Source organism: Lithobates pipiens, unplaced genomic scaffold, assembly GCF_037356315.1.
Source record: "Lithobates pipiens isolate NorthernLeopardFrog02 unplaced genomic scaffold, aLitPip1_a1.2 Scaffold_22, whole genome shotgun sequence".
NCBI lineage: Eukaryota > Metazoa > Chordata > Amphibia > Anura > Ranidae > Lithobates > Lithobates pipiens.
Window position 1 is genome coordinate 90,630,038 of NW_027507784.1, and position 18,982 is coordinate 90,649,019.

The following is an 18,982-nucleotide window of genomic DNA, read 5'->3' on the forward strand; positions in this document are numbered from 1 at the left end:
CCTATAAAGCAGGTAAGTATTAAACACGTCACCATTTTTCTAGGTAAAATTTTTTCTAAAGGTGCGATTGACATGAAATTTTCACCACATGTTGGTAACAACCCATTAAAAAGAAAAGATTACCCAGCGCATAACAATGAGAAAGCCTGCATAGTAATTCAAATTTATATATTTGGGTGGTATTGTCCTTAATATGGTTAGAATCAGTCCATATATACTGAAGAAAGTTCAGGTGCCAGCCATCCCCCAGAGCGTATCCGGAGTACTCTGTGAGAAATGCAAAAGAGGAAAGGAGGGAGGCGCACCTAAGCCCTTGTACACATGGTCGGAGATTCCGACGGAATGTGTCCGATCGGACCGTTTTGTCGGATAATCCGACCTTTGTGTGGTCTTCATCGGACTGTTTCCGTCGGAGTATCCGACGGACCAAGTTTTCCAACTTGTCAGTAAAATTTTCCGACAACATGATCCGATCAGACCTTGTCCGATCATGTGTAGAGAATTCCGATCGGACAAAGTGCCACGCATGTTTAGATCAAATTCCTACACCAAAGCTATTGGCTACTAGCCTTAGCGTAGTCCCGTCGTAACGAAATAACGTCATCACGTTCTGAACGATCGGATTTTCCGACAACTTTGTCCGACCGTGTGTATGCAACAGTTTCGGACAAAATCCAATGGATTTGGTTGTCGGAATGTCCGACCGTGTGTACAAGGGCTAAGTGTAGTAATATAAGATAGTGTAATCGCGAAAATGTAATGCACTTACAAGAAAGAAGACACCATGAGCAGTATGGAAGGTCCTCTGCGAGGGGTGCCAGCTATCCGGTTTCCCAATGATTTACTTATACACCTGCCAAACATTGGGAAAACCGGATAGCTGGCACCCCTTGTCTTACTGAAATATCCACCCTGGTTTCATCTTCATCATCCTGGTAGATGGCAGCAGATTTTTATCAAGAATGTCTTGGTACATTTTTCCATTTATCCTTCCTTCAATGATATGAAGTTTGCCAGTACCGCATGCTGAAAAACCGCCCCGCCCACACCACAATGTTCCCACCTCCAAATTGTTGGTATGGTGTTTTTTGGGGTGATGCGTCGAGCCCCTCCCACAGGGCATTAATAGACCAAGGGCGAAACATATCGACGGAAGTTCCGGTTTATTAGTGACGTCACTTCCAGCAGTGGTGAAATGTATGCGGAATCATGGCGAACCAGGAGAAATCCAAACCTTGCTGGCAGTTTATTTGTATATGATTACAAAGTGTACCTTTTGGATTATGATTTTATACTTTTTATCGAATAAATGGAACATACTACACTATATGAGCGCTTTCCCTTTATTTAATCTCAATGCAATATGAGTGATGGAATGTTGACAACATACCATACAGTTCATATAGGAAGAGTTTGAACAGTCATTCTCTATATTACCCGCCTCACGAGCAATAATCGCATAAGACCCTCGTGCACATCAGCTGGGGGTCCACACATTCTGGTGAGTAAGGGCACAGGAGGGTGTGTAGAACACTATTCACAGCATGTGACTGTTTGGACCACTTCAGCACTTTATTGCTATTATATATACACAGAGCACTTTGGATGAAGAATGGCAATGATGGATTGAATTTTTCTTGGGGCCAATTTTACATGAATTTTTTTGAGATAAATAAATTTTGCACAGGGAAGCAAAGAATTTCGATGGTTGAACTTTGATAAATCACTGTTTTGCACTGTGGTTGCTTGCACTATGATTTTTAAAATGTATATACTTTAAGCAGCGGCAACAGGAGTACTAGTAGAATTAGGTTTATATCATATATTTCTTCATGGAACGAGTTATTTTCTTGATTCTTATAGAGTAATCCTGTCACCTGTGCCAGAGGCACTTACCAGTCCAAGCTGCATCCATCACAGTTGACACACCCCATGGGGTCTTTTGGAACTCAACACTGCCCTGGACCTGTACAGCACCCTTCCAGTGAGATCTACTAGTACACTGTACCCTATAGATTGCTGCTCCCAGGATCCAGCAACATTACAGGCCGTCCTCGCACGTGCACATGGGGTCCGGGTACAGTTCCTTTTGGCCTTCTGGCTGTATTATCTAATCTGAATAAAGCCCTTTCAGGGGTGTTAGAAATAGGCTAGGAAACCTGGGACTAATGCCCACAAAAGGAGAGCTTTAGGAGAAACCACAGTAGACATATCTATCGCCTAAGTAAACTAGCTAAAAACTGAGGCTTAGCTGAGTTACAAGAAGTATGTTTTTTTTTGCAGAATTATACTTACCCAAGTGGATGCAGCATCAGTTCCCCATCGTATCTAAGACTGAGAACCAAGCGATCAAACACTGCCGATCGCTTGGTTCTCAGGGTTCCCTGAGCAGAGAGCTGCTCTCTCTGTCTGTTCCCCCCCTCACTGGAATGCTGAGATGTGGAGGGGGCAGGAGTGGCCTCACTGAACTGACAGGCTGAGCCGGGTGCCGATGGGGAAGGTGGGCAGATCCCGACTTCATTGTTGCGATCTTGTCTGAACCTGGACTGGCTCTATGGCATCAGCCAAAAGTGGGCTTTAGCACGCTGTCTGCTGAAGACGAGTCACAGGAGAGCTTTTACTGTACTTCTTTAAGGAGGGATGATGCCTGGATGGGGGTGCCTGTTTTTTTGGGCTATTGTACAGTCACCTGAACACGGCAGCACGGCCACAGTAGTCATGAATAGGACGTACTCTGTGTCTTGTAATATACAATTGAGAAAATAAGTTTTCTAGGTAATAAATGTAACGCTTCTGGTGTCGGCTTCTAGGCCGCACTCTTGCCAGGATGAAGGGCAGGTTTGTCTTGAAATGTAAAGCAGTGCAGACAGGATTTTCTTAGCCTTTTCCATTGGTCCTACCTAACCCTCTGCAGTGTTTTAGAAGCCTTTCCATAATGAACAAGCAGTAGGAAAAAAAAAAAGAAGACAGATGACATTGAACATAATTATTCTTTAATTAGAATTATACAATAGTACAAAATCTGCCATATACATTTCTATACAAAACAGAGAGGAGCGGTGTCCCTTGACAGACAGGTTAGCGGTACACTTAGTAAAGGACAGCTCACAATGACAAGACAGATCCTAAAGAAACACAGGTACCACCACTGTCATACAAAGAACACCGCTCATCTACACATCACTCCAGACTTCATTCATAAAAAGGGTCTTAAAGCTGAATTCCAGGATAAGCAAATTGTACATTAAATCATGAGCCTTGTGTAGTTTTACTTCAATCTTGGTGTTCTTGGTGTTCTTTATGTATTTCTTCCACATCTGTGCAGTAATCCAGTGAGAGACTTTCCCTCTGTGCAGGAGCTTCCTGTAATAAAGACCGCTCACTGCTACCCTTTCCTTGTGCAGCGGGACTGGTCTGGTCTCGGCCCCCTCCTGTCACTGTGTGTCTCCCTTAGCTCTGCTCTCTGTACAGGCTATGTTCCTCATTGTGTTGATGTCACGGTCACTTTTACAATAAAATATCTGGGTTTGTAACCGCAAACAAAAATGGTGCAAACAAAATGGATTTATATATTTTGTGGTTATTAAAGAATGTACTTAAAAAAAGCTTTTTTTCCCCCAGAATTCAGCTTTAACCTGAACAGATTTGTTAAAATCTCTGTACAAATCTCCTTTAGTTTTACCTACAGCAAATTAGTATCAAACCCTACCTGAGCAACCAGGTAGCCGGGTGCAAAAAAACAAAAAAAGGCAGGCAGCTTTAACTGATGGCTAAAGGGAAACACATACAGGTCTTCTTTCACACACAATGAAGCTCTGTTTTCTTACAATTCTATTTATGGGAATATTTTTCAGTGCATTATTTCATTCTCGCCCCTTAATATGCAAATAGCACAGCCAGCGGCACCCCAAAAGCTATGCCACAAAGGCGATCCTATTTTTGCCAGCCGCTGCATTGCTTTTGGAGGACTCAGCAGGTGTAAAAAAAAACAAAAAAAAAACTCACCAGCTTTCTTGTGTTGCTCCCTGAATTGCCAGCAAGTCTCACTCTATCCAGAGATTTAGGTTTTGCATTCTTTTAGACAAAGAAACAGCAATGCCTCACTGCTAAAAATGGTGAGTGAGTGACACATACAAAGCAGGCCTAAGTCCTCTGTCTTTCCCAAAAATCCCATAGCTGGCGAAGTCTCGCTAGTAACAGTGGGGTTGATTTACTAAGACTGGAGAGTGCAAAATCTGGTGCAGCCGTGCATGGCAGCCAATCAGCTTCTAACTTCAGCTCGTTCAATTAAAGGGGTTGTAAAGGTTTGTTTTTTATTTTCTAAATAGGTTCCTTTAACCACTTCCCGACCAGCGCACGACGATGTACGTCGACAGAATGGTACGGGCAGGCATATTGGCGTACAGGTACGTCCAATATTCAATGCCGCCCTGCCATCGGGAGCGCGCCGCCAGCGGCGCGCTCCCACGCTGGTCGGGACCCCCGTAAGTCCGGTTGCGGGTCCCGCGGACTCGATCGCCGCGGGCATCTCCGCGATCGTCTCACGGAGCGGCCGAATGGTGGAAATGCCGAGTAAACAGCATTTCTCCATTCTGCCTAGCAACTAGTGACGCTGATCTCTGCTCCATGTGATTGGAGCAGAGATCAGTGTTCACTAAATGAAAGCCCAACCCCCCACAGTTAGTAACACACCCCTAGGAACACTTAACCCCTACACTGCCACCCACTGGTTAACCCCTTCACTGCCAGTGTCATTTACACAGGAATCACTGCATTTATATAGCAGTGATTACTATATAAATGACAATGGTCCCAAAAATGTGTCAAAAATGTCCGATGGGAACCCCACAATGTCGCAGTCACAATAAAAATCGCTGATCGCCATTACTAGTAAAAAAAAAAATAATAAAAAATTATTAATAAAAATGCTATAAAAACTATCCCTATTTTGTAAACGCTATAACTTTTGCGCAAACCAATCAATAATCGCTTATTGCGATTTTTTATTACCAAAAATATGTAGAAGAATACGTATCGGCCTAAACTGAGGGAAAAAAATGTTTTTTTATATAATTTTGGGGGATATTTATTATAACAAAAAGTAAAAAATAATGCGTTTTTTTCAAAATTGACGCTCTATTTTTGTTTATAGCGCAAAAAATAAAAACCGCAGGGGTGAACAAATACCACCAAAAGAAAGCTCTATTTGTGGGAAAAAAAGGACGTCAATTTTGTTTGGGAGCCACGTCGCACGACCGCGCAATTGTCAGTTAAAGCGACGCAGTGCCGAATCGCAAAAAGTGGTCTGGTCTTTGACCAGCAAAATGGTCCGGTCTGCAAGTGGTTAAGCTAGTGCATTGTTGGTTCACTTACCTTTTCCTTCGATTTCCCTTCTAAATGTTTTTTTTCTTTGTTTTCTCTTTGTGTGAATTTCTCACTTCCTGTTCCTCCTCAGTAAGCTGTCCAGTAAGCTGTTGTGACTGACTAAACACCGCTCAGATGATGGTGTGAAGTTTACTGAGGAGAAACAGGAAGTGAGAAATTCAGACAAAGAAAAAAAACATTTAGAAGGGAAATCGAAGGAAAAGGTAAGGGAACCAACAATGCAATTTTTCTACTTCACCGCTGCACTGATGATGCGGCACTGATGAGGCTGCACTCATCCTAAAGGAACCTATTTAGAAAATAAAAAACGAAGCTTTACAACCCCTTTAAGCATTGACAGTAAAACCTGAAAATGGATTGGTTTATATGCAGAGCTGCACTCTCCAGTAGGGATGATCTCAGGCATGTTCGCATGGTCCACGTGCTGAGCCCGCCAGGAAGTCAGCGCAGTGCTGCGTTAATCGCAGGCAGTGAGACATTGTCCCGATGCACGGCTGCAGAGATTGGGCAATGTCTCAGTGCCTGTGATTAGCGCAGCACCGACTTCCTGGCGGGCTCAGCACGTGGACCATCCGAACATGCCTGAGCTCATCACTACTCTCCAGTTTTAGCAAATCAACTCTAGAATCACTAGTATGACATGGCCCTAAGGTTCCCGAGCCTATATATACTCCATTTAGTCTACTGTACACACATATTCCTTCGAAGGTTATGAAATGATGTTTCAATTAAATATATGTCTGCCTACTGAGCGTGGAATCAGGCTTGCAGCATGAGCATCTGCTCTTTAAGTGGTTGGCTGGAAGAGTACTTAGGTGGACTGTTGAGAGGGCTTAGAAGGGCATCACCGGCATGGTCCTGTGCACCAGCAGTGCAAAGAGACAAGTGGCAGGGCGGTGTCCCAGAGTCTTCAGAACTGCAGACTCTGAGAAGTGGTATCACCCATCCTGCGTTATATTGCAATGGGGAATTTGCTAAAAGATGTGCATTACTTTACCAAGGTTTTGGTTTGTAAAAAAAAATAAAATGCACAGATATATGTGTTGTGACTGTGTATTTAGCTGCTGTAGTCCTAGTATTCCTCCGATGGCTTGGATGGCACAGGCTGCTAAAATGGCGTATATGATACACAGAAAGAATGTGGACACAGAAGAAGCAGCAGAGAGAGTAGTATAACCTATCCCTGTACACACAGCTCACACACACCCTCTGAAAGTCTGCTGCAAATCTAGATCAGTCCAGTATCATAGCATACATATGTGCAATATAACTGGATAGCTAGCTAAATATATTATATATATCATAATAATACATATATATAATATACATTTATACACACACACACACACACACACACACACACATATGTACATCTACTGAGGGGGTCACACTGCCAGACACACATACACCGAGTTTACAACAGAACTTGTCTCCTGGGGTTTCCTGGTCAACAAGAAACCCATTGTGCCGGGATGGCTTTGGACAGGCTGCATCTTCAGAGACTGCTCGAGATATCACACCTGCCGAGGAAGAAAAGTGCAACAAAAAGAATTGAAAAAAAAAAAGGGTGAAAAACCATGGCAACTGTTTACAACATACAATACTTTGGCACACTAAATGTAATTCAGTTAGGATTCACCTCTACTTAAAGCGGACCGTCCGTCATCTTTTCAACTTTCCATCTATTAAATCTTTGCTGCTTTAACTTTGGATAGTAAGGTATAGGCTTGTGACATCATGCACAGCTCTCCCTCTCATGAGAGTTTGCCAGGAAGGGGGGGGGGGGGGTATGGTGAGTCATAAGAGGGCCAATAAGAGCTGCAGAGCTGGAGGTGTGCCTCTGTGTAAATGCAGGAAGTGAACAGGCAACAGCTTCAGCTGCCACAGTTAAAATGGCTGCAGCCAGACTCAATGGAGGGAGATTTCTGCAGCATATTTGGCAAGTACAGAATCACAGTATATATAAAATAATAGTTGTTGGAGGGAAGCTTCAGAATGGTAAAGATATTTTTATTACAAATTATGTGAGCAAACTGCAGTTCCTCTTTAAGCCAGCCATACATGGATCAAAATTCAGCCATTTCAGCAGGGACTGGCCGAACTTCGATCCACCTATGGGCAGGCTGAGTGTACCAAAGTCGACCCACCGATCGACTTGGGTATATCCAGCCTTTCGGATTTTTAGCATGTGATTACTGCCCGCAGCTATAGCCGACAGCAGTAATCATTGTATTCTGCCGGCTGGGAAGGCTCACTGTGGCCAACCTCTGGCAGAGTACAATAGCGCTGCAGGAATGAATGTGTTGATGGGACAATCAAGCGATTTTCTTTCCTTCCGCCCTTCATTTGTGTCTCACACACCTTCCTTCCCAGACACTGCAGCTCACAATGGGAGGTTTTCAGGAACAGAGGCAGAAATGTCAATCCAGAAAGCAGTGCCATAGGTACATAATGGTGCCTCTGTGACATCTTCCCTGTGCCCAGATATGCCTGCACTGTGCTGGGAAGAATGATATTATCACGCACTTTTAAAATGCCAATTTTGTCAAAAAAAAGGTAAAGTAGGTGAAATATATGCATCTTTTTGTAGTGCTTGGGGAAAGGAAGTACTGTGGAAAACTTAAAGGATAAGTTCACGTTTTTAGGATGTGGCGTGTAACACGTCCCCCCGTGACAGCAGTACAGGGAGAAGTTCCCCTTACAAGCTGTCAATTTTTTAAATCAGTGCGGCCGTGCAGGGCTCCGCCCACACGGTCTCGTCATTCATTCACACAGCTCTGTGGCTCTGTGTATGAATGAACTATGAGCCCTGACGTCATTTGTGGCTGTCGGCCTGTAGTTCTCAATGAACTACCACGGCGCTGTGGAGTGCTGTGAAAGTCCATTGATACTTCCCTGTCAGTGTATCTGCTTTTCCGTAGGGGGATGTACAGATACACAGAAAGATATGCAGGAGACCTGCATAGCACCTGGTGCAATGCTTTACAGTCTCCAAATAAAATTATTGCACATTTTATTGCCTGCAAAAAAATGTGCATTTATTTGTTTTTAAATAAGTGAACTTATCCTTTAAGATCATCCCAGGCTTGTCTGCTGTTTAAGAACTTGATACCCACTTCCTGCTCTGGTGACAACCATGAAAGAGACAATCAGCCTCATTCAATGGTATTCTTATTGGAGTACTGCGATTCTAAAAGGCTGAAAGATCACACCACCGGGTTCAGAGATGAGACTCCTTCCATTTAAAGTGGTTGTAAACCCTTTACAACCACCTTTATGCTACAGGTAAGTCTATAATAAGGCTTACCTGCAGCTACCCAGGATATCTCTGTTTAGAAGATATCCCCTGTATGTGCTGATGTCATCGGTACATGCGCACAAAAGCGATGGCACATACGTGCCGTTGCTTCAGTCAGTATGCCATAACCGGTGGTTCCTGCGCACATGCGTGAGAGTGTCGTCATCGCATCTCCGGCCAATCACAGCGCCGGAGCCCACAAGACCCGGAAATAACCCCTGGGAGAGATGTCGCCGGCCAGAGGAGGGTACGAGGACTGCTGCGGGGGCTTCGATGTGAAGTAATTCATATTGAGCTAGTATGCTATGCATACTAGCTCATTAGCCTTTGTCTTGCAGGGGTTTTTTATGATAGGGTTTACAGCCACTTTAAATCTGTTTTACAGAGGTGATATCACTGCTATCTAGACATAAACAATGACTTTGCTACTCCTCAGAACAAAGTACATATAGTTCTATCATGTGGCACTAGAATGTCACATATATGAATCTGAACTTGGACAATACCTTATGAGTCTGTGGTGGCAGCTCATCCCCCGAGTCTTCCTCCGGAACGGGATCTGGGTGCTTCGTTGTCTGTCCCTCCTCACTCCACCCTCCCATTGGCTGCCTTGCTAAGTTGGAGGAGGCTCTCTGCATGGATCCAAAGTCTGCAGATTTAGAAGAACTCCAGTTCATACCACATTATTCTCAAACAACGCCATTATTACAACTGTGTAACATCTACGTGGGACTAAGTCTGAAGGCCAATGTATGATCGGAATCCTGCATTGAGGAGATAACTAGAAGCACATAAAACATTTCAAACAAACAGTACATGATGTCTGCGCTATAGAAATATTGCCAGGTTCAGCACATCATTTGACAGGTTAACTTCAAAGGAGTCATACATTTGCTGACTTGCATTTCCAAGCTTCAGAGCCATCATATTTTTTGTCGCCTTCCATACCTGGTGTGTTATTAAACTGGAGCAAGAACATAATGGATATCCCGACACTTCATTGGTCATTGAATCATTCAGCATTCCTATGGGGGCACATATGCGTGCTCGCTCCCGGGCCTTGCTGTCTACATCTGTAGACAAAGACAGCAGGACTTGGCCACCCTCCCACACACTCATCACTGGCTCAGACTGACAGCAGCGGGAGCCAATGGCTCCCACTACCTCTGCAAAGCCTGCGAGACCAGAAAGTGAGCGGGAGAGAAGAGCTGCAGACAGGCACAGCGCTGGACCAAATGAGGGCTATAGATTAATGCATTCCTTTCATTAAGGTATACATTAAAGTAAAAAAATGTTTAGGCTTCATAACCACTTTTAAGCGGTTGTATACCCTGTTTAGTCATTTTTACTTACAGTTAAGCCTATAATAAGGCTTACCTGTAGGAGATATTCACCCTGCATGCAGCCGCTGACATCAGCGATGTATGCGATCTGAAGATCTGATGGATTGTGCCGGAACGGAGGACGTCATCGCAGCTCCAGCTACTCACAGCACCAGAGCCTGCGAACCTGGAAGAAATGCAGAGGGAACAGGTCAGTCCCCTCAGCGGTGACCGGGTTGGCTGTGGAAGCTTCGTTCTAAGGTAAATATTTCATAATGTACTAGTATGCAATGCATACTAGCACATTATGCATTTGTCTTGCAGGCTCTTTTTTTTTTTTCAGCAGTTTACTACCGCTTTAATGAGTATTTCAAAAGGGGATTCTATGCAAAGTAAACGGAAATGCTTTTACCCCTGCCGCGTTGGTGATGTCTACTATCTTCAGGTACTACAGTGGCTGAAAAGGTTTTAGCATCTAGAATCAAGTGTTTTGGATGCCTCTTTGCACTATTTTTTTCTGCTGACCCCTTACAAAAAAAGGGACCAGACACCCAACACACCTGAAAGTGTCAGATGCTAAAAACTCCTCTCCAGGCTGCCCCCGCACACACCCCATCTCCACACCCACCCTTTAACCCAAATACTCTTTTTACTCACCCAAATGCACATGACATTCCAGTCCATAGTCTTTTTATTCTCCTGCATACAGTCCTTCTTCGGATCTCAATGTCACTGCCTGTGTGGCGTGGAAATTTTCTATTGGCTGTCCACAGAGGCTGGGTCCTCTCAGGATCCAGAGGTGGATGACATCAGAAAAAAGGGGATTGACTGGGCACATCTGTATTCCAGGATTACCAGTCCCCTGCACCCGAAAACAACCATAAAGGGGTACCTACACAGTGGACTAAAGTGAATATACAGTATCCCTGCAGCACGAGGGATTCAAAAATAAATAAATAAATCAGAAAAAGTAAGAGGGGTGGGGAGGTAGAGGTTTAATTTTTTTTTGCCAAGAGAGATTTTTCAGCTAGAGTAGTCCTAGATAGGGGAGATTGCAAGGGGCAAATATAAACTTGTTACTTTGCAAGGAAGCCCTTTTTAAATACTCCTTACTGCCAACAAGTAATAAAGGAAGGATACAGATGACAGCCTAATAATTTGTACCTACCAAGTCAGTGGTGGCAGCTACCATATTATATTTTGTATAACAAAATTTTTTTTTAAAGCAGAGTTCCGCCAAAAAAAAAAATAATAATAATTAATTTAAGTCAGCAGCTACAAATACTGCAGCTGCTGAATTTTAAAATAAGGACACTTACCTGTCCAGAGAGCCTGCAATGTCCTCACCAGAAGCCGACTTGTCCCTTGGCTCCCAGGTGGAGGCGTCGGCATCTTCAGTAAGAGAATCAGGAGGTGAAGCCTTGCGGCTTCACAGCCTGGTCCCCTACTGCGCATGCGCGAGCCGCGCTGTGCTCCCTGCTGTCTTCTGGGACCTGTGTGTCTACCAGAAGACAGCGGGGGGACAGAGGAGGGGACAGACATGGCGTAGATCCTCCGTCCCGCCTCTGCGGCGGTCTATCACCGGAAGTGGGAGCAAATACCCATATTAGACAGATATCTGCCCTCCCCCTGAAAGGTGGCAAATGTGACACCGGAGGGGGGTGGACCAGATAACCGGTTAAATTTTTGGGAGGAACTCCGCTTTTTAAAATGAGAATGCAGTCCTCTACTTCTCTCGCTGTTTTTTTACAAAAATAATTGTTACCATATGTGGCAAATGCAAAACCCCAAAAAGTCCAAAAAACAAGTCCAAATAAAGTGCAGAAACAAATCAAATGGCCTCTGAAATAAATCTTGTGATCATCACAACTGACTGTCCCCAGACACTCATCACAATGCCTCTAATTGCCATGATTGGCATAATGTACACCCGCATCTCCATCCACAATGTGGCACTCAACACACCTGGAAGTGTCAGTTGCTAAAAGCTCCTCTCCATCCACAATGTAAATCAATAACTCCATGGGGGGGGTTACTGATACATCATTCCTTCAAAGCTTAGAATGACTTATTATACATGTAAAAAAAAATAGCAGCCCCCAAATTTACTGCTTCAATGTCACATGTGGTGATCACGGGAATTTATTTCAGAGGACAATACATTCATTTCTGCACTTTATTTGGACTTCTTTTTAAACTTTTGTGGGGTTCACATTTGCCACACATGGTAATAATTATTTTTGAAAAACACAGCATTGTTAGAAAAACGGGGAGTAGTAGAGGACTGCACTTTCATTTTTTATTTTTTTTTGGTATCAGATTTATTATTTAAAGCAGCTGCAGTGACGCTTTGGATTTTAAGTTATTTGTTTAGTCATTTAGGGAGTTTTTTTCCCTAAGCGCAGGATGAGCATATTCTATTTTGACAGGTTCTCTTTAATAAAGAACAATCCTTCAAGAATATGCAGAGAGACGCTCTTACCTGTGCTGGTACTAAACCTGTGAGCGCTGATTGGTGGCATCCTGTCTTCCCGTTGCAGTGCTCCAGGAGAGGGGCAGCTGGCAGAGGATGGAATGTTGCATGTAGTGTTGACAAGTCCATCAGCTGGCCCGCTATCCCCGCTGTCATCGCTCTCCTGTCTGTGCCATATGTGCCTCCCTGCTGCCATACGGGTCTGCTGCTGATGTAACTGCCAGAAGGAAGCAGACGGAACAGGCTCAAAGACCACTTTATACAAGCAATGCATGAAAAACAATTCATCCTGATCTGTATTGTCCAAATCACTGCAGGCTGAATTTACAATGAAAAAAAAAAAAAAAAAAAAAAACAATTCAATTAATCCGAATACTGATGGAGTTTAAAGTGGTTGTAAAGGCACAAGGTTTTTTTACCTTCATACATTCTATGCAAGGAAAGATAAAAAAAACCTTCTGTGTGCAGCTCTCTCCAAGCCCCTCCCCACCCTCAATTCTTACCTGAGCTCCCTCTCGATCCACTGATGTCCAGGAGAGCCTTGCCGCTCTGGGAACTGATTGGCTTTCGTCAATCCCAGTCAGTGAGCTAATCAGAGACCGAGGGGCGGGGCCATGTGTGTGAATGGACATACACAGCAGCAGCTCAGCTCCGGTGCCTCCATACCAAGCTGCTTGCTGTGGGGGCACTCGGCAGGAGGGAGGGGCCTTGAGCCCCGGTGGGGGACCCGAGAAAAGGAGGCTCTGGGCCGCTCTGTGCAAAACCATTACCGATTACCGTTTTTGTTATTTTTGGTAAATAAAAAACACAAGACTTTAAAGTGAAAGTTCGCCTTTACAGAAAAATCTGTAAGGTGAACTTATACAAGTCCCCCTCCTCGCCTCTAATAAATCACTTGACGAGGGACATCTTGGACATTCAGTTGAGGGGGTTTCTAAGCCCTGGACACCTGGCGCGAATTTACCGGGGCTTAGAACCGGAGATTGCCACAGTCCAGGTTAGCGGGATGGGGAGGGCATTCAGATGGGTGAGGAGGGGGACCTGTAAGAGTGGAGTTTTCTGTAAAGGTGAACTTACCCCTTAATATCGCTTTAATATTGAGACATGAAGTGTAGAGGGTTAGGTAGGTTAGGTGTGAGCACATACTCACTTCATGCATGTACAAGGCGTGCAGGCTCATCTCCATTGAGGCGTATTCAGATAAAGGTCCGCTATTCATGGGGCCCTCCCATAAGCTGCTGCCAAATCTGAAACAAGAATCAATTTAGGAACATCCCTGTAAGTCAACAGAAAGTACACAATGACCAGTGTAGGTTTAGAAGGAGCATCAAAGTAGGACACACCTTGGCTTTTTCCTAGGCCAAGTAGACAAATCAGGCATTTTTTCAATGGGCATTCAATTGGCCCCATCACAGGGTGTTATAGGACTGCTCTGAAGTCTCCAGTGACTGCCTGCAGCTATTTTAATAAGGAAGTGATCCTAACTAGCTACCAATGTCACAGGGACCTCGAACAGTGCAATGTGACTTTCACAGGTCCTAGTATAACAGATCAGACTGATATATTGCAGTGGATAAAATCAGTCAGAGTCCATTTCAGTTGTACAGTGACACAATCAGAAAAATCACTAGGGTAATGATACCCTTAAAATGGATATTTGTTTTTGTATATAAAAAATGGTAGAGCTGCGCGATTCTGGCCAAAACGAGAATCACAATTTTTTTGCTTAGAATAAAAAGATCACAATTCTCTCATGATTCTCGCGGCGTAAAATCTTTCACATTATACAAAAAAATTGGGCTAACTACCGGTTCGCTTTTTTTTGTTTTATTTTTAAGTCATTAAAATGTCATTTTTCCCCCCAAAAATTGCATTTGAATGACTGCTGCGCAAATACAGTGTGACATAAAATATTACAACAACCACCAATTTATTCTCTAGGGTCTCTACTAAAAATATATTATATATACAATGTTTGGGGGTTCTACGCAATTCTCCAGCAAAAAAAAGATTTTAAATTGAAACCAACAAATGTCAGAAAAAGGTTTAGTGTTTAAACGTCCCTCATTTACACACCAAAGTGTATTCCTTTGAACTAAAGGGCAAATTGTTACAATGTTTATACTTATGTTCCACTGCTTAAGAATATTGTGATTCTTGGCAGACTGCCCCCCCCCCCCCCCCCGATCTTTTGACGGCTGTCGGCTTCAGCAGAGCAGAGAGAATTCTCTGCATAGAAAGAATCCAGAAATACTTTTAAGACCGCAAGGGGGAAAAAACTGTGATAGTGATTAAAGGGGTTGTAAAGGTAAATGTTTTTTCACTTTAATGCATTCTATACATTAAGATGAAAAAACATCTGACAGTGCCGGCGCCCCCAGTCCCCCCGTTTTACTTACCTCAACCCTTGAAAGTAAAGCGCTCGTCCCCCGACTTCCTCTTCACCACTCAGCCTGGCCGCTGATTGGCTGGAGTGGATGGATGGAAAGCAGCGCAGCCATTGGCTCGCGCTGCTGTCAATCACATCCACTGACGCGGAGCGCCGGGGGGCGGGGCCGTGTGATACAGCGAGCGGCTATAGCCGCCGGCTGCATCATGGGAGCGTGCCCGCAGATGCTTCTTACCATGCGAGGGAGCTCACATGAACGTGAGAAGCATCTGCGGGAGGAAGCAGAGACAGCCGCCGAGGGACCCCAGAAGAGCAGGTTCGGGGCCACTCTGTGCAAAACGAGCTGCACAGTGGAGGTAAGTATAACATGTTTGTTATTTTAAAAAAATTAAATTTTTAACTTTACAATCCCTTTAATCGTGCAGCTCTAATATAAGGAAAGATTCACAAAAACTAGAGAACTCAAAATTTGGTGCAGCTGTGCATGGTAGCCAATCAGCTTCTAACTTCAGCTTGTTCAATTAAGCTTTGACAATAAAACCTGGAAGCCGATATATAGCTGCTGCACAAGTTTTAGTAAATTTCCCCCATAGTGTTTTTGTATTTGTAAAGTAAAGTAAAGATGATGGTAGCCGTATCATTTGCACACTTGAGTACTGCCAGTCATACTTTTTTATTTGCAGCGATGGCTTGTTCACATCAGGAGGAGCACATGTGAATCACTCTTCAAAGGGCATTTGACAGGCGACGAGGAGGCGTTATGTCGCCTCCAAACCACTTGATGTAACCATGTAAATGGCACACTACTGCACCACAATTGTGTGCTTAGCATGTGGTTGCAGCGTGGCCCTTATAGACTTGCACTGGTGGACTTCAGTGGTAATAATGCCTGGTGAATGTTGTTTAATCCTCGCTGTGCGTAGCTCATTGTGGCTGCATTTCCAGGTTTGGGCAGGCAGCTGGTGGGGCAGTAAAAACCATGGCTCAACCACCTGGTTTAACCACCCCCTGGCCACACGTGTAAGAAGCCTCACAGACCTGCAGACAGCAGTTGAAACCCAAGGCTTCATGTACACTAGCAGCTCCTAAACTTGAGTTTAGGAGCTTTTGGAGTTTTTTTTTTTGTCAAAACTCAACGTCCTAAAAGCCTATAGGGTTGGTTTAGGAAAGGAAAATCCACTTTGCACTACAAGTGCACATGGGACGTGCAGTCGCTGTAGATCTGATGGGAAGCTCTGCTGATTTTATCATCCAATCATGTACAAGCAAAAATGCTATTTCTTTTATTATCCTTGCATGTCCCCCTCAGATTTACAGTGACCGCACTTCCAAGTGCACTTGTAGTGCAAAGTGGATTTGCCTTTAATAAATAAACCCCATTGTGTCCATTTACACATAGGCTTTTGGCATCGTTTAGTTGCTGCTGCGGTTAGGTGAGACTCAACCTCCCGCTCCTGAACGCAGAAGAATCGTGTCCAGTTTAGGAGTATTTTGACCACCAGCTGGGATACTGCGGCCGTGGTACATTGCGGCCAAGTGTACATGAAGCCTTAGCCCTTGTACACACGGTCGGGGATTCCGACTACCAAATCCGTCGGAGTAATTCCGACGGATTAATTCCGGAAGAGGTCCTGAAGTGATGTTGCATACACACGGTCGGACTAAGTTGTCGGAAAATCCGATTGTACATAACGTGATGACGTTATTTTGTTAGACGGGACTACGTTCAGGCTAGTAGCCAATAGCTTTGGTCTAGGAATTTGATCTGAGCATGCGTGGCACTTTGTCCGTCGGAGTAGGCTACACATGATCGGCGTATGTCCGATAGGAGCATTTTGTTGGAAAATTTTACCGGCAAGTTGGAAAACTTGGTCCGTTGGATATTCCGATGGAAACAGTCCGATGGAGACCACACACAGTCGGAATAGCCGACAAAACGGTCCGATAGGACACATTCCGTCGGAATCTCCGACCGTGTGTACAAGGGCTTACAGGGGTTTTAATCCTCCCCAATGTTATCTGAAACAAAAAAAAAAAGGGGGAAAAAATGTGTATGTTTGGGTGGACATACACTTTAAATCATTAATTTCAATACCAAGTAAATATCAGGTGCTAAAAAAATGGTCAGAGTTACTAAAACAAAAGCAGCTGTTCTATATATGTAGATGATCTCTAATGGCATGTACACACGGCCAGACTTTTCGACAGCAAAGGTCCGACGGAATGAATCCGTCGGATAATTCGACCGTGTGTGGGCTTCATCGGACCTTTGCTGTCGAAAAATCAGACGGACTTTAGATTTAGAACATGTTTAAAATCTTTCTGACGGACTCAAGTCTGGTCAAAAAATCCGTTCGTCTGTATGCTAGTCTGATGGACGAAAACAGACGCTAGGGCAGCTATTGGCTACCGGATATGAACTTCCTTATTCTAGTCTGGTCGTAAGTCATCACATTCGAATCTGTCTGAATTTGGTGTGATTGTGTGTGGACAAGTCCGTTTCGGCGGGACTCCATCGAAAAGTCCGGCTACATGTACACGGTATAAGTCATGTATTTAAACCCTTATGCATGGCTTTCCATTCTAAAATGATAAGACACGCACACACAATAACGCTAATAGCACAGGACAGGCGCCTCCAATTGTTCTACATCATTGCACTGTCCTCACCCGCTCTGGTTTGGTGCTGTGTGGCAGGACTGCTGCGGAGACAAGGAACGGAGAGCAGAGGCCACCTCGGACACGGCAGAGATGTGCGGAGAGCAGAGGACATCTGTGTGTGGAGGGAAGGCTCCCGGAGACATTCCAGTGAAGACATTTGCCATAAGGCTGTGAGGCTGAAACAGAACAGGGGAGACCGAAATAAAAAAAACATTAAACCGGTACACCTTTTATCGGCTACTGATAACTAACGTGGTTATATCTGATGCAAGACTATTGTCACCAAGACCCCTTTCACACTGGGTGTTTTTCAGGGGCTTTAGCGCTGAAAATAGCTACCTGTAAAGTGCCTGAAAAATGCCTTATCTGCAGTCCCAGTCTTTGAGGCAGTTTTCAAGCGGTGCATATACCGCTCGCAAATCACCCATGCCCATTGGAATGCATGGGCAGCGCTGCCGAAGTGCCTGCAAAGTGTAGCGGAGCGGTTTTAAACCCCTTTTTAACCCGTTCTAGAGGGTTAAAGTGCCGCTAAAACTAGCCGCGCTTTACCGCTACCGCCCCCATCTCCCCAGTGTGAAAGGGCTCTAAATGTGTCATTTCCATACCAACTATACTGAGTTCAGTTTTGTTGCTTATTTACAATGATGTATCAGTTGTATAATCCCTTTAACCTAGCCCTAAGCAATTTAGCATTAACATATACAGTAGGCCATAGATTATGCAATTTTCTTTTCTTCCCCCTCGGGTGGAAGGAAAGAAAATTGCTCAATTCCAGTGCCAATGGGAGTACGCATGCACAGTGGACTCCTGTCCATCCAAGATGACAAACTGCACTGCCACTGGGTGACAGCTCAACCGCGGAAGCCACCCAATGGGTATAGGAGCATGGCGCCGATATGCCGGTGGCCCCTCCACAAAGTCCGCAGGACGAGGGGGAGGGGACAGCAGGAGGAAAAAAAAATCTCCCTTAGCATATCGCAGCTCCCACGCCAGACAAAAAAACTGCCAACTGCCAGAGGAGACAACAAAGCACACAAAGGCCACAGACCACCACCACTGTTGGAGGCAAGGTCGAAAGGCTAAAACATGTATATGAAATATTTGCTTTTGCTCTGGCCCATTCTGCCATTGTTCTTACATTTACCACTGTGACACATCTTTTTGTCTATTTAGATACATCTCATCCGCATCCACCCCCCGATGAGCGAGCAATGATCTCGCGAAACGCGCGTCTGGTTTTCTGATGCGTGCATTTGTATATACTGCATTGTATAACGTTTGTATCAACTTTATTTATTCTCTTTATTACCGTATTTATCGGCGTATAACACGCGCCGGCGTATAGCACGCACCCTAAGTTTAGGAGGGAATTTTAAGGAAAAAAATTACATTTAAATGCCCATCAATGCAGCCCCGTCAGTGTCATTTGCAGCCTTGCATTGCAGCCTTACATG

At 44.4% G+C, this 18,982-nt stretch overlaps 1 protein-coding gene across 3 annotated transcripts in view; it reads right to left on the reverse strand.

The window, feature by feature from the left end:
* Window positions 1-2,971: 2,971 nt before the first annotated feature.
* Window positions 2,972-18,982, reverse strand: part of ATG9A (autophagy related 9A) — a 70,896-nt gene continuing 54,885 nt past the window's right edge. For all 3 annotated transcript variants that reach the window (XM_077447874.1, XM_077447873.1, XM_077447875.1), the window contains 5 exons: window positions 17,538-17,704; window positions 13,629-13,725; window positions 12,488-12,695; window positions 9,190-9,332; window positions 2,972-6,905 (listed from right to left, as the gene is read on the reverse strand). In XM_077447874.1, the coding sequence (XP_077304000.1) occupies window positions 6,900-6,905; window positions 9,190-9,332; window positions 12,488-12,695; window positions 13,629-13,725; window positions 17,538-17,704 (621 nt within the window). In that variant the 3' untranslated portion in view covers window positions 2,972-6,899. The remainder of the gene's footprint in view (window positions 6,906-9,189; window positions 9,333-12,487; window positions 12,696-13,628; window positions 13,726-17,537; window positions 17,705-18,982) is intronic.